The sequence below is a fragment of the Micropterus dolomieu genome, linkage group LG11 (assembly GCF_021292245.1).
Source record: "Micropterus dolomieu isolate WLL.071019.BEF.003 ecotype Adirondacks linkage group LG11, ASM2129224v1, whole genome shotgun sequence".
NCBI classification, from domain to species: domain Eukaryota; kingdom Metazoa; phylum Chordata; class Actinopteri; order Centrarchiformes; family Centrarchidae; genus Micropterus; species Micropterus dolomieu.
In genome coordinates this window covers 22,269,974-22,283,614 of record NC_060160.1, presented here as the reverse complement: position 1 = coordinate 22,283,614, position 13,641 = coordinate 22,269,974, and the positions used below count along the sequence as shown (strand labels likewise).

The window sequence follows — 13,641 nt, the reverse complement described above, 5'->3', positions numbered from 1 at the left end:
AATATTTAATATTGATCGAGTGGAAGTGGAAAAGCTGGGTCTTACCATAGGACCCACAAGAGCAGGAGAGAGACATATTAACCAATGAAATACAGAGTTTGAGGAGTCTGCTCCCGGGACCAGCTCAGATATACATGTATTTGTTGCATTTGTTTATTTGCTCAAAATTATCACTAAACTTGAGTTACTTTGAACTTTATCTGTGTCTCATTGAAAAGAATAACATTTACATCGAAAGGACAACAGTTCATCATGTCTAAGTTATAGAGTACATCCAAGTAAAAAGTGTGAGAGTGAGGACCCGTTAGGCCTCTGGCCCAGTCTGAGAGTCTTTTCCTCCCACAACAGGAGGTTATTACATTACTGGGTTAACGCTATTTTTGCAGAAACTGATAATGTAATTATTTTCCAATACTGTAATAACTTGGCCAATGTTGTAGTAGCATGCCATCAATAATGTGTTAATGTTTTGGGAATGCATTGTTTTTGCAATTAAGTCATTATTTTCAAATAGGTGATGCCATGATTTTGTCTAATAACACAATACCTTTTATTTGTGAATATTACACACTAAACCTCGACCCATTTCCAATAAGACAAAAATCCAGATATTGGAGTATTGTGTTTTATTAGGGCCTTTTCTGCAAATGAATTGCATTTCATTTAATTTTAAAATTACTTATTTAATACGTCTCGCACATGGGTGTGGAAAATTGGCATGCTAGCACCCCTTAAAGAGCAGCCTATGGCCAAAGTTTCACCTAAATTGAATTGAATTGTATTGAACTTCTGTGGTACATGTATCATGTCCAGATGTACGCTCTGGATCGGGGGTCTGGGGCCTCAGGCTTATGGCCCACACAGTTATGTACACACACACACACACGCACACACACACACACACACAGCTAATCAGCCAATCACATGGCAGCAACTCAATGCATTTAGGTGTGTAGACAACTTACTGAAGTTCAAACCGAGCATCAGAATGGGAAAGAAAGGGGCTTTAAGTGACTTCTAATGTAGCATGGTTGTTGAGAACAAGAGAAAATATCCAGTGAGCAGCAGTTGTGTGGACCAAAATGCCTTGTTAATGTCAGAGGTCAGAAGAGAATGGACAGACTGGTTCAAGATGACAGAAAGGTAACAGTAACTCAGATAACCACTTGTTACAACCAAGGTATGCAGAACATCATCTCTGAACGCACACAACACGTTGAACCTTGAAGCAGATGGGCTACAGCAGCAGAAAACCACACCGGGTGTCACTCCTGTTAGCTAAGAACAGGAAACTGAGGCTACAATTCACACAGGCTCACCATAACTGGACAACAGAAGACTGGAAAAACGCTGCCTGGTCTGATGAGTCTCGATTTCAGCTGCAACATTCAGATGGTAGAGTCAGAATTTGGTGTAAACAACATGAAAGCATGGATCCATCCTGCCTTGTATCAACGGTTCAGGCTGGTGGTGGCGGTGTAATGGTGTGGGGGATATTTTCTTGGCACACTTTGGGCCCCTTGGTAACAACTGAGCATCATTTAAGTGCGGCCTAACTGAGCATTGTTGCTGACCATGTCCATCCCTTTATGACCACAGTGTACCCATCTTCTGATGGTTACTTCCGGCAGGATAATGCACCATGTCACAAAGCTCAAATCATCTCAAACTGGTTTCTTGAACATGACAATGAGTTCACTGAACTCACCAGATCTTAATCCAGTAGAGCGCCTATGGGATGTGGTGAAACGGGAGATTGGCATCATGGATGTGCAGCCAACAAATCTGCAGCAACTGAGTGATGCTATCGTGTCGATATGGACCAAAGTGAGGAATGATTGCAACACCTTGTTGAAAGTATGCCACGAAGAATTAAGGCAGTTCTGAAGGCAAAAGCGTGGTACTAGCAAGGTGTACCTAATAAAGTGGCCGGAGAGTGCATATACTTATCTTGTAATTCTGAGATTATTATCTCGTTAATTGGGAGTTAGGGTTACGGGTAAAATTTTTTCTCACGAGTGAATGCATTACACTTACGTAGAAACCTACTGATACAGTAACAAACCTAGAACCCAGCTCTCATTTACAGGGGCACATAACGAGCACACTAATCATTCATTTTCTACAGAGAATGCTTTTTGACTCTGAATTGAAGCCAGGTTGTTACACAAACAGTTGTACTGAAAAAGAAATGTGTAGGTGTACATTTAGCACAATTGTTCTTCAGTGTTTGACTTTTGTGGAAACTCAGTTGTGTAACTTGTGCGACCTGGATATCTTTACTTTTTCACATGTACAAACATCTTACCCTTTAAAAAATGAGTCTCTGTTGTAAAATTAAAGTATTTAGGGCTCTTTTTACACTGACAAATAGTTCTCCTCACATTAACATCTATCACTTTTTCTGATCTGAAGTGAGGGAACAATTGAAGCCCATTTCCCACCATTAATTTGAGACAGTTTCTCATTTTAATGACTGATCACTTTGGCAGGGAAGACAGCTACCCTGGGGAAAAAAACAAAACGTTGCACAGCTGCTTAATGAAATGCACATAGGTAGGTAGGTATGTTTATTTTGTCACAATATAACAGGTTATAGAGTGAACTGTAACTCATTGTCTATCTACATAATAGACAAAAGCTATTTTTTTCACTACTTTCCTCTACTTAATCTACACTTTTCCCAGGATACAAGAGTGTCGACAGTGCTCCAAACCAGTGGAAGAGTACTTGCACAAGAAGAGATGTGAAGAGATGTGTGAGAAAGGATGTTATAATAATTTCCACCATGAGGGGCCTTTCTTCAAATATGAATTCCAATTCAGTCAGTAATGTATAATCTGATATGCACAATCAAATTGCATTTTCATCTTTCAGCATTCAGTTCTAGATGCAGAGGAGCACAAAAAAAACATGATCTCACTCCATGTTTACCCTGCTCAGTTTAATAAATAATCTTTCAAATCCCTGTTCAAGTCAGTTTTATTTGAACAATGCAGTCAAGACACCTCTTTGATCAGTGTTTTCCCCCCTGAAGGAACACACATACACAGCAAGAACATTGTGTGAATGAAAAACAGAAGAACCGAAAGAGGATTATTCAGAAATGTTCTTTGATCTTGACTGACTGAATAATAAGGTAATGCAACCCCAAACAACCAAACAACATCAGTGCTGGAAGTTTGTTAACTGCAAAGGATATTTGAGTGGTTCTTTTAAACAGCAGCATGGACATCAAGGCCTGATGAAGTTGTGGAAAAGGGTGTTGAAGACAACACAGAAAGTAAAAGTAGCTTGCTTGAAAAATTGCACAACTTTCCTGGATTATTCTCCCTGTAGGATGAGACTACAAGGCTGGTTTTATACCGTTTCATTACTTTTCACTGTAAATGCATGTGTCCCTCCAAGCTTGGGTGATGCACTTTCATTTCCAAAATGTTGACTCAAACTGTAAATGACTTGTGAGAATTACAGGGATGTCTTGTGCTCAGCTATGCCATACTTAGTTAGGCAACACATGTCCATGGCCATGTTTCCCAATAGCTCAGTCCATTCTCCAGATGGTAAAGCCAGAAGCAGAAAGTAATTTATCCTCCTCAGTATTTCTGTAGTCTGATGTCTGAGAGGCAGAAAAATGGATTCTTGTACAAGGACAAGGAGGACACAATATTTAAATGGACGGCTCAAAGGGCTGTGGGCCTTTTAGCTTGCGGGGGTTAATTAACCTCAAACTAATTCTGATTTTCAATCTGCCTTTTTCAAAGCACATATTTTGACTTGTCATAGCAGGAAAAGCACTGATGTAATTAACATTATGGTGGCTCCATTCCATTTAGTGAGCAGCATGCAGAAAACCGAAATGCTGCAATCCTAATTAAGGCCTCAAAACCTCACATAGCACACAAATTAAAAACATGTACCAAATTAGATAATACATCATTACCTAGCAGTACATTTTCCTAAGCATTGTATATGTTGTTCACAACCATTATTGCATTTAAAATTATCATATTAAATTATGCAGTCAGTGACTAAATCTCTACGCATGCTACGATCATTTCCTCATGATTAAACAAACCGCAACAAGAAAAAAAAAAAAAAAAAAAAAAAAAAAAAAAAAGCAATTTATGCATTAGTCAAGAAGTCTGAAAACATTTTATTTACTGAATATGCTGCAGAAATGAAAATACAGATGAATCTGACTTTGAAGTAATCTACAGTAAATCCCGCATTCACACAAAGTAATGATTGATTGCACTTTACTGCATTAGTTTAATTATTCTCAGATAACTACCAGCGTCTCTATTGCGAGGACCGAGCGTGTGCGAGTTACTGTTTTCCGCTTTCTTTCAAGGACAGTATTTAAAGTCAAGAATTTAGCATGTTAGCTCGGCTCATTTTTACAGAGTTTACTGAATAACTGAATTCTGCTGAACAACAGCTGTTTGTACTGTTGAAGTCATGTTTGTAGACCTATAGTGTCTTTATAGAAGCAGAGAACCTTCATTGTAACTTTATGAAGGTAAATGTTAACTGATATAGTCACACTAGTGTAACTTGAAGAAAACTCAGTGTCAAAAATCAAGTCTCAAACGCACTTTAAACTATTATGTAGTCCACTGACTTTAAAAAGGCATTAGGTACCACAATAATCACATCCAGTAAAAAAAAAAATAAAAAAAAAAAAAATAAAAAGGAAAAAAGGCTGGTGAATTAAACCACGTTTGGGATTTAGATTACCTGTTCAAAGACAAACTCACCCACACAGAGCTACAGAAGAGTAATTTATTACTCCATTAGAAGAAATACAAAGATGGCAGAGAAACTGAGATCACATGAGTCCTCTGAAAATGTAGAAATAATGAATGCTGCTCACACCAGGAAAATCCCGACATCAAGGTAAACGATGACTGTTGAGATAAGGGGAAACATCTGTTAACCTTCCTTGAGATATTCGGCAAGTTTTATTTCCTAGATTCACACATTAAGGCTCAATTTGCTACACCAGGGTTATCGGAAACATGAGACACTAAGTATTCCTCAGAGCAGGATTAACAAGTTCAGCACTTGAACGACAACTCTGTGCTCAATGGGAGTTATTCCCATTTTTGGATATCTATGTACTATGCTCTGTGGTTGCGTCACAATTCTCCTAGCAACCACGGCTGACGTCCTCTACTGAAAAACTGACTGTGCACTAATAATAGCCACATTCAGGATAACAATTGAGTTAGAGTGCTTCTACTGGACAAGTCAACAGTTACATAAGACAGTGATAAGTGACCTGGTACTGTGGTTAGCTGACCAACAGGCTGGCATGACACAATAAATCAAATGAGCGTTGATCACCTTTTTCGAAACTGTCACAGAAATGAGATCAACATTTTGGGAAATATGTTAATTTTGCTTTCTTGCTAAGAGTTAGATGAAGAGATTAATACAAATTTCCAGGCCATAAATAACAATTATTTTCATTATCGATTAATCGGCAATTATTTTGATCAATTGTTTAGTTGTTATCCAAGGCGACGTCATCAAATGTCTTCTTTTGTCCACAACCCAAATATATTCAGTTTACTGTTATAGAGGAGCAAAGAAAGTAGAAAATGTTCACATTTCAGGACATCTTTTCTTTAAAAAAGGACTCAAAAGTGATTAATCAGTTATTGAAATAGTTGGTGATTACTGTAATAGTTGACAGCTAAATCGATTAATCAGCTAAGAGTTGCAGCTCTACAATTCTCTGTGCATATGAAACTACAGCCAGAAGACAGTTAGTTTAGCTCAGCCTAGCTTAGAATAAAGACTGGAAACGGGGATACAGCTAGCCCGGCTCTGTCTGAAGGTAACAAAATCCACCAGCTCCTCTAAAGCTCAATAATTAACATGTTATAACTCATTTGTTTAATCCTTACCAAGTGTAAAAATGGCAAAAATTTACACTTCACTTCTACAGAATCAATAAACAAGACATACAATGATAACTGTGGAGCTTTTGTAGGCAACTTTGCATAGAGGCAGGCTAGCCGTTTTCCCCAGCTAGCAGTCTTTATGCTAAGCTAACAATCTCCTGGTTGTAGCTACATACTGAAGGGTCAGATGTGAGATTGGCATTGATCTTCTCATTTACCTCTGGGCAAGAAAGCAACTAAGTGTATTTCCTCCATCTGCTTTAAATACGTCTACCGTTAGTATGCTACTTTGCTCCTGTTTCATAAGGCCTAAAGTTATCCAATATGGCTGCCGGAGGATGATTTTTGTTGTCAAGTTTTTTTAGCTTAGCTATAATAAGTTTTGAGTTGCTAGTTCTTGAGGTTGTGACACTTGTTGATCCAGTTTCCTGGTACTCCCTTCTTTGTCTCTACTATAGCTGATCATTTTCAGTCCAATCTCTGGGAAATTCATATGAAGTCTGATTAAGTTTAGCAGAGGCTGAGAGAAAAGAAGAGAAGCATGGGGAACTGGTTGGATTTGCCCTGAGCTCCACACACCACAGACAACAACTAGCCAGCCAGCCAAAACCCTGCATGACATGACACAGAAGTCAAAGCAGGCCTGATGTCAAGCCCAGCCACTAAGCAAAACCAAAGCCTAATAAATACTTTCATATTTCCTTCAAATGATCAGGTTTTCACTAATAAAGAGATCCACATTTGATATAAGACACATTCAAGTACTTCCATTTAATTTGAGGAACCAATATTTAATTCAAATAACAATGAGAGCCACAGTTGAACTTAGCTCTAGGAGTGGTGCCTCGTGTTTGTGATATGTGTGTACGTGTGTGCACGTGTGTGTGTGTGTGTGTATGACCCAGAGGTGGGTGGGTGTATGTGTCTGGAAAGTCCAGTCCTTGGTGCGTTCAGGTCCAGCCTACACTTGGCTCAGGAAATGAGCGCGACCGTTGTCCTCCGGGCGGCGGGTGAGGATCTCGCAGCCGGTCTCTGTTACTAGCAGGGTGTGTTCAAACTGAGCCGAGCGCTTCCCGTCTCTGGTCACCGCCGTCCAGCCGTCGGGCCATGTCTCATCTTGCCAGCCACCTGAGACATTACACAAACACAAAAGCAGCTTTGGTTGACACGCCATCAATTCAACAGAACTGTAGAAACAAACACGTCGAGTCTGGCACGGACTCACTTGATGCCTGTATAAAGTGGTGTTTAAGATTCTAATGACCTGTTTTAAAGAAGGACTGGGTCTGCTGCATCATTTAACCACTTGTGAGACAGTTAACAGCCTCAAATACTCACTCTCAAGTCCAGCTTTGAGTGTAAAAGTGACCATGTTTTTGGTACCACAACTGAAGAACTTAGGCTATATTAAAGAACTTCCTTTAAGACAGTTATATATTTATTGCAGTCCTAAGAATAATAATTAAGCCTCATTTAGCTGATGCTTTTATCCAAAGCATAGACTGTATATAAGAAGTGGACATAGTCATTGTGACGTCACCCGTTGGTTTGTGGACTGCCATTTGGAAGCCTTGAGTTTGACTCCGCGTTCGCCTCAGGTCTCTGACCAGCTTCCCGCTTGATCCAAAGCGACTTCGCCAATAATATACTTTTAATGGCCTTTTATTGTGGCCAGCCTAAGGCACATGTGTGCAATACCCAAGCTGTCTGAACAGCATCTTGATATGCCACACCTGTGAGGTGGAAGGATTATCTTGGCAAAGGAAAAGTGCTCACAAACACAGATTGACAGATTTGTGAACAATATTTGAGAGAAATAGGCCTTTTGTGTACATAGACAAAGTCTTAGATCTTTGAGTTCAGCTTATGATGAATAGGGGCAAAAACAAAAGTGTTGCATTTATAATTTTGTTCACTGTATATTGCCATATGTCTGAGGTCGCACGCCTCTGGAGATATTATGGGTTAAGTATCTTGCTCAGAGACACATTGGAACATGTCACAGGGGGAATTGAACCCAGGTCGTCCCCATCAAAGGAGTGTCTTATCCACCATCAACACCCCAGAAATCCATGCATCTCCTAATACAGTCAGATAAACTGAAAATTCAAGTGTTCTTTTAAAGGCTGGCAAAATTCTCCTACTTCTAAAACCAATTAAACTATTTAAAACCTCTATCCATTATCCGACAAATACATTGTGACAAAAGAGTTTTCTGAGCTTATGAAAAGTTGACATTTTGGAGATAGATGGTTTTCACAGGACATGGATGTTTTAATCTGATCTCGTATTTTACCCTCTATTTTGTTGTTTACTGTCTCTTCACTGCGATATTTAACTTTGCAAATTGTATAATTAAGGCATTTGTTGTTCACACTCACCTTCACATATCATGGGCTCAATGGTGAACACGTGGCCAGGCTTCATAACTCCAACTGCTTTGTTTTCTAGGAAATGAATGAATATGGAAATCATCCCGAGGTTGTAAACATGTATGAAATTCAACAGTTTCTTTTGACAGCAGGTTTGCGACTACTCACTGGCATAATGTGGCACGTTGGGAGCAGTGTGGAAAAGTCTGTGGATGCCGTGGCCACAGTAGCTCCGCACCACAGAGAAGCCGTTAGCCTGAGCGTGCTTCTGGATGATGTTACCTAATTCTCTATAGCGGATGCCAGGCTTCACTGAAGAAACACCCCCCCAAAAAAACAATACAGCAAAGAAGTGAGCATGAGGTTTATAGGCCTGGGAAAACGAACCGTTTACTGGAATTCTGAGGCCGATGCATCTCATGATGTATTGTAGGGCTAAGCTATTTTTAAAAAACATTAGCAATTATTTTGACTGATATTGCAATATTAGAGGCGATGATCATTTTTACATCAATATTCTCATTTCCACTGAAAAACATTGAAGTGATTATGATGTGATTGTACCAAACAAAAGATGTTTTCTTAAGTCTCTTCAATATGATGTTTAGGCCAGGACATCTCTGCAGCATGACAATATTTAATTAAAATGTTCTTTTGGCACACAGAACAGCTTTAACAAACACTGCCCCTCCTGCGATTAGAAAATAGCAGGCGGCCATTTTACAATTTCAACACAATTTTGATTAACTGTTCAAACTTAATCTATTTCTATGGATCTCTTAAACTGGGCCATAAACTTGCTCTCAAATTACTAAAAAACCCAACTCACTTTAAGGGAGCTGCTCTGGAGACTGCAATCATATCACACAGTCTTCCTCAGCAGATGGAGCTGCTCAGTCTACATGGAAATGGTTTTTTTTCTTTATTCTGAGCACTTTAAGAACTTTTCATCCATGTTAGCTTATGTGTTGAGATCGAAAGTTCTTTCTTGACCTTGGAAACAAGTCAAACAGATGAATACCGTTCCCAAGGTCAAGAATGAACATTTAATCAGTGCTCCCTGGTGGACAAACTATGAATGCATCTTTGGCTTTTCTGTACTGCAATTTTTCTTCTTACTAATGGGCTGACACATATGCTGAGACCGACATCTGTTGTACCCCTTGTCCAACAATATTTTGGGGGGGGGGGGGGGGGGGGGGGGGGGGGGGGGGGGGGGGAGTCTAAACAAAGTGCAGTGAAGGTGGGGTGACTCTCTGGTGGTAGTGTTCTGTATGCACACACAACATCAGCAAAAGAAGAGAAAAATCAAGCTGGAATTCCTACCAGAGTCGATGGATTGCATAAGGCATTCATATGTGGTCTGAACCAGTTTCTTTGCTTCTTCATCCACCTCTCCGATATAGAAGGTTTCATTCAGGTCACCGTGGAAACCGTTGTGGTAAACTGTGATGTCCACTGCGTGAGAGTGACATGATGAATATGTCAGAGCCGCTGTGTTAAGTGACCAACTACATTTGATTATGTTTACCACAAAGCGTTAATAATGAAACATAATGGTGTGTACTGGGCCAATTTGAATTTCAATCAATTCCATTTGCAAGGCCAAACAAAAATGTCCCCTTTTTAAAATGTATTGATGAAATTGGATTTGCTAGTGGGCAAACTGGGACTTTTACCACTTAAGGAATAATATAGAGCCGACAATGTGACAAGCAAATCCCCACCGGTAAAGGTTAATGATACAATTCGTCTTGTCGGACCACGCAGCGAGAGATGTGTTGCTGGCGAGTATTCCATCAGACGCTCTGAGGGGAGTGGCGGATGGAAGACATCGCTTTAGCAGAAATATTCATAAAGAGGCTAAAATTGGCCAAACTCCCGCTGGCGAAATTTCGGGATGCTGGTACAACCATTTGTCATGGGGAGGAACCCCCACCCCTGCCATTTTCCTACATCCAAACTTAGCTTAACTATTCCTAGGACTTGGTTTGACATTGAAAATATAAGTAAGTGACAATAGTGAGATGAAAAAGAAAGAGGTATTTCTAATAAACACAAAAATGTCAGAGTAGTGCAATGAACATACCGTTGAGGATATCGCCTTCTTGTAGTTGTCTTCTGTCTGGGATGCCATGACAAATGACTTCATTGACAGACGTGCAGCAGGATTTGGGGAAATTGTAGTAGTTGAGAGGAGAGGGGTAGCAGTTCCTTGCTATACAAGCCTGAACAGACAAAAGCACGTTGGTTATAGCTGGGAAGCAACAAGTGAGGGACCCCTGTCCCCTCATGGAGCTGTATTACAGCTTAATGCAGTTGGTGAGGTCTGTAAAAACAGGAATGACCATGTATATAGGGATGAGAAACTATAAGACCCATGTGAAGCATTGCATTTGTATAGGACACAACATAGAATCATATTGTGTGTTTGGGTAAGAGGACACAACATCCCAGCCTGTGTGTGTGTGTGTGTGTACCAGATGGACAGCATGGTCGATTTCTTCTGTTGTAACGCCAGGTTTCACCATCATGGCTGCAATGTCCAGGACTTCTCTAGCCAGCTGCAAATTACACACTGTACATGTCAAAACCCAAAAGGTGTTAAACGGGAAACAAACCAAGGCAATGCCACTCATTTCTGTTACCTTGCATACTACTCTCATGCCTTCAATGTCCTCAGGAGAAAGGATCTTGATCTGTGACGTCCCCTTTAGAAACTGCTCAGACTCAGAAATGCCTGTGTGAAGGAAACAAGGACAGACAACTGGCATCATTCACACGTCAATACTCAGCAAAGCTGATGAGCCGACTCAAATAGGACCTTTCAAGGCAGCTGTCATACATCAATCGATTTTTAGATGCAGCATCAACCCTGCTGGATTTACATAGTCCTAATCGATTTTAGTTTTACACCCTAAGTGACAGCTGACAATAAGTCACCTGGTATTGAGGAGGCAAAAGGCATTACTGTAACTTTGTAGTTACATAGTAACTGGTTTTTAACCAATGAATTTTCTATTAAGAGAACACCATGTGGATGGATTATATCAAGCCACTTATTAACTTTGAACCTTTTGCGGTGTCTGGCTCCTGGCAGCTTCAAGACTGTGCACAATTTAATCAACTCTAGACCATGAGTACAACTGATGAGAGTAACTTTAGTTTAACTGATGAATCAACACAAACATCCAGAACAAATGCAGCCAAAACCCACTCTCCGTAACATAAGCCAAGCTCACACTCACACAATAAGCCATGTCTAGAGTCTAAGACTGAGTTGAGCTAAGCAACATTTTAAATAATCATACATTATTCAGTGTGTGTTTTTTTTTTTTTGATATCGTTCAGTTGTACTTGTGATTTAAAATCTTTACTTTGTTAAATTTGAACAAGTTATTGATTTTCAACAAGTGAATATATTTGAAAACAATTTCACAAACTTATTTTGTTATCCATCTAATCTGCATAAATTCGATCCATACAGACTGCAAAGTACTTTTTTTTTTTTTAAACAGAAAAAGATTGTGTTGTCTATCAGCTGAAGCGTGCTAGTCGGCTTAGCCTGGTTAGCCAGCTTAGTCAAGCTCCTGTAGGGCTGCTGCCTGTGAATGGCAAACACAAATGAGAGACCAGAGCTGGAGGATCCTCACGTGACATTTAGACCCTCTGGCTGGGAGCATTATGGTTTCCCGGTTAGTTAGAGCAAAAATGGACAAGGATTTGTCTCAAACTGTACGCCGACATTGTTCAACTGAAGTCAGGTGTGCCGCCTGTGGAAACACTTCAAACATGTCTTTGATGAATGTGGAATTAGACAAAAACGAGTCCTCCCCGTAGCGTTCAGGCAGCTTCGTGCTGAAGATTCAGACCGTGCCAAATCCCCGCTACGTGTGGCCAGGTATGCATTTTAGACAGTCAGTGCTGCCCTGTATAAACAAGTGCAAGCTGCAGTTGTTTGGGAATTATCAACAGGTCAGTCTTACGATGGAGCATTACTGACATTTGTGTTAATGATTTATTTGTCTTACTGCCTATGTCAGTATTTGAGTGCCTTAACTGTTAAAACAATTTTGGCCAATGAGACACTGTTGAGTGCTCGCATTTTTCAAAATAAATGCCAAAAATTGTTTTCCAAATGTTTTTGTTTTCCCCGTTGTACCAAAAGAGTACAGACTGTAAGACTGAGGAACATACCGAACCGTGAACTCTGTGGTCCGTTATAGCCTAGTTTGTTCTCACTTGTGTTAACCTCTGTTTTTATTATTATTATACTTTGCATACATTACTTACATATATAGAAAACACTTAACTTAAATCCCAAATATCTATAAAAAGTAAAAGTCTATGGTGCTATGGTACTATGGGTAACTAGCTGCTCCTGGTGAGAATAAGCTACAGCATCAGCACCAGAGCAGAGGCAGACTAATGATACTCACACTGTGGACTCAAGAGGAACAGAGCAGGACTGTTACCGTTATGGACTGAAAAGCACATTAGGACAGTATTTCAGTACATGTTGGTCAAAGCACTGGAGCTGTCAACAATTTGTTGATTTATAATGTACTGACTCAACAAGACGACTGCTGGATGAACATGAACAGTTGCCTAGCAACACGGACTTTAGACAGGTGTGTGTACGAGTCAAATACAGCCCCCCTATTGACCTGCGGAGCCTACAGTGTGAGCGCAACAATCAATTAGACTTACTTACGCTTCGATACAGCTGCTCAGAAAAGAAGCAAAGTATGAGAGAATGACAGTGTGAACATTAACATGTCTTCAGAATGATAAGGTCCACTTTCTGTTGATCAGTGCTATTATTCACCTTTTTAAGTGTAATTGGAAAACAAAACGTTTGTGGATTTGACTTCAGCTCAGTAACAGAAAAAGCAACACATCAGCCTGTAACAATTGTGCCTCAGTCCCTGAGAAGGAAAGGAGACTGTAACCATGACTACCCGAGTATGGATCTGTGCAGTCAGATCACAAGGATATAAATGTTGTCATGGCTGCACAGTGAATGGCTTGCCCAGGGAAATAAGACATACATAAGCCAGGTTACAATTATAGGTGACTGATAATTAACACAAAAGAACCCAACCTACTGCGGCAATGAATCTAAAATGGTGATGAGAGATCATAGTGAGAGATTATTGGGCTGTTAAACCGAGCAATATCCATTCCAGTTTAAAGGTTTACAATATCAGCTTTCTTTCTGTGAAAGAAACGCCATTAGAACAGTGCCTGCATACAACTGAATGATGAGGCAAAATACAAAAAGGATCTGAGGAATTGCATACAATTATAATGTACATGCATACTGTACTTAATTCTTTTTTTTTTTTTTTTTTTTT

At 39.9% G+C, this 13,641-nt stretch overlaps 1 protein-coding gene across 2 annotated transcripts in view; it reads right to left on the bottom strand.

Annotated features, from left to right (window-relative positions):
- Nucleotides 1-4,771: 4,771 nt before the first annotated feature.
- Nucleotides 4,772-13,641, bottom strand: part of metap1 (methionyl aminopeptidase 1) — a 15,484-nt gene continuing 6,614 nt past the window's right edge. For both annotated transcript variants that reach the window (XM_046063211.1, XM_046063212.1), the window contains exons 5-12: nt 10,933-11,024; nt 10,765-10,848; nt 10,374-10,512; nt 9,611-9,742; nt 8,453-8,596; nt 8,294-8,359; nt 6,878-7,040; nt 4,772-4,910 (exon numbers count right to left, since the gene is read on the bottom strand). In XM_046063211.1, coding sequence (XP_045919167.1) covers nt 4,895-4,910; nt 6,878-7,040; nt 8,294-8,359; nt 8,453-8,596; nt 9,611-9,742; nt 10,374-10,512; nt 10,765-10,848; nt 10,933-11,024 — 836 coding nt within the window. In that variant the 3' untranslated portion in view covers nt 4,772-4,894. The remainder of the gene's footprint in view (nt 4,911-6,877; nt 7,041-8,293; nt 8,360-8,452; nt 8,597-9,610; nt 9,743-10,373; nt 10,513-10,764; nt 10,849-10,932; nt 11,025-13,641) is intronic.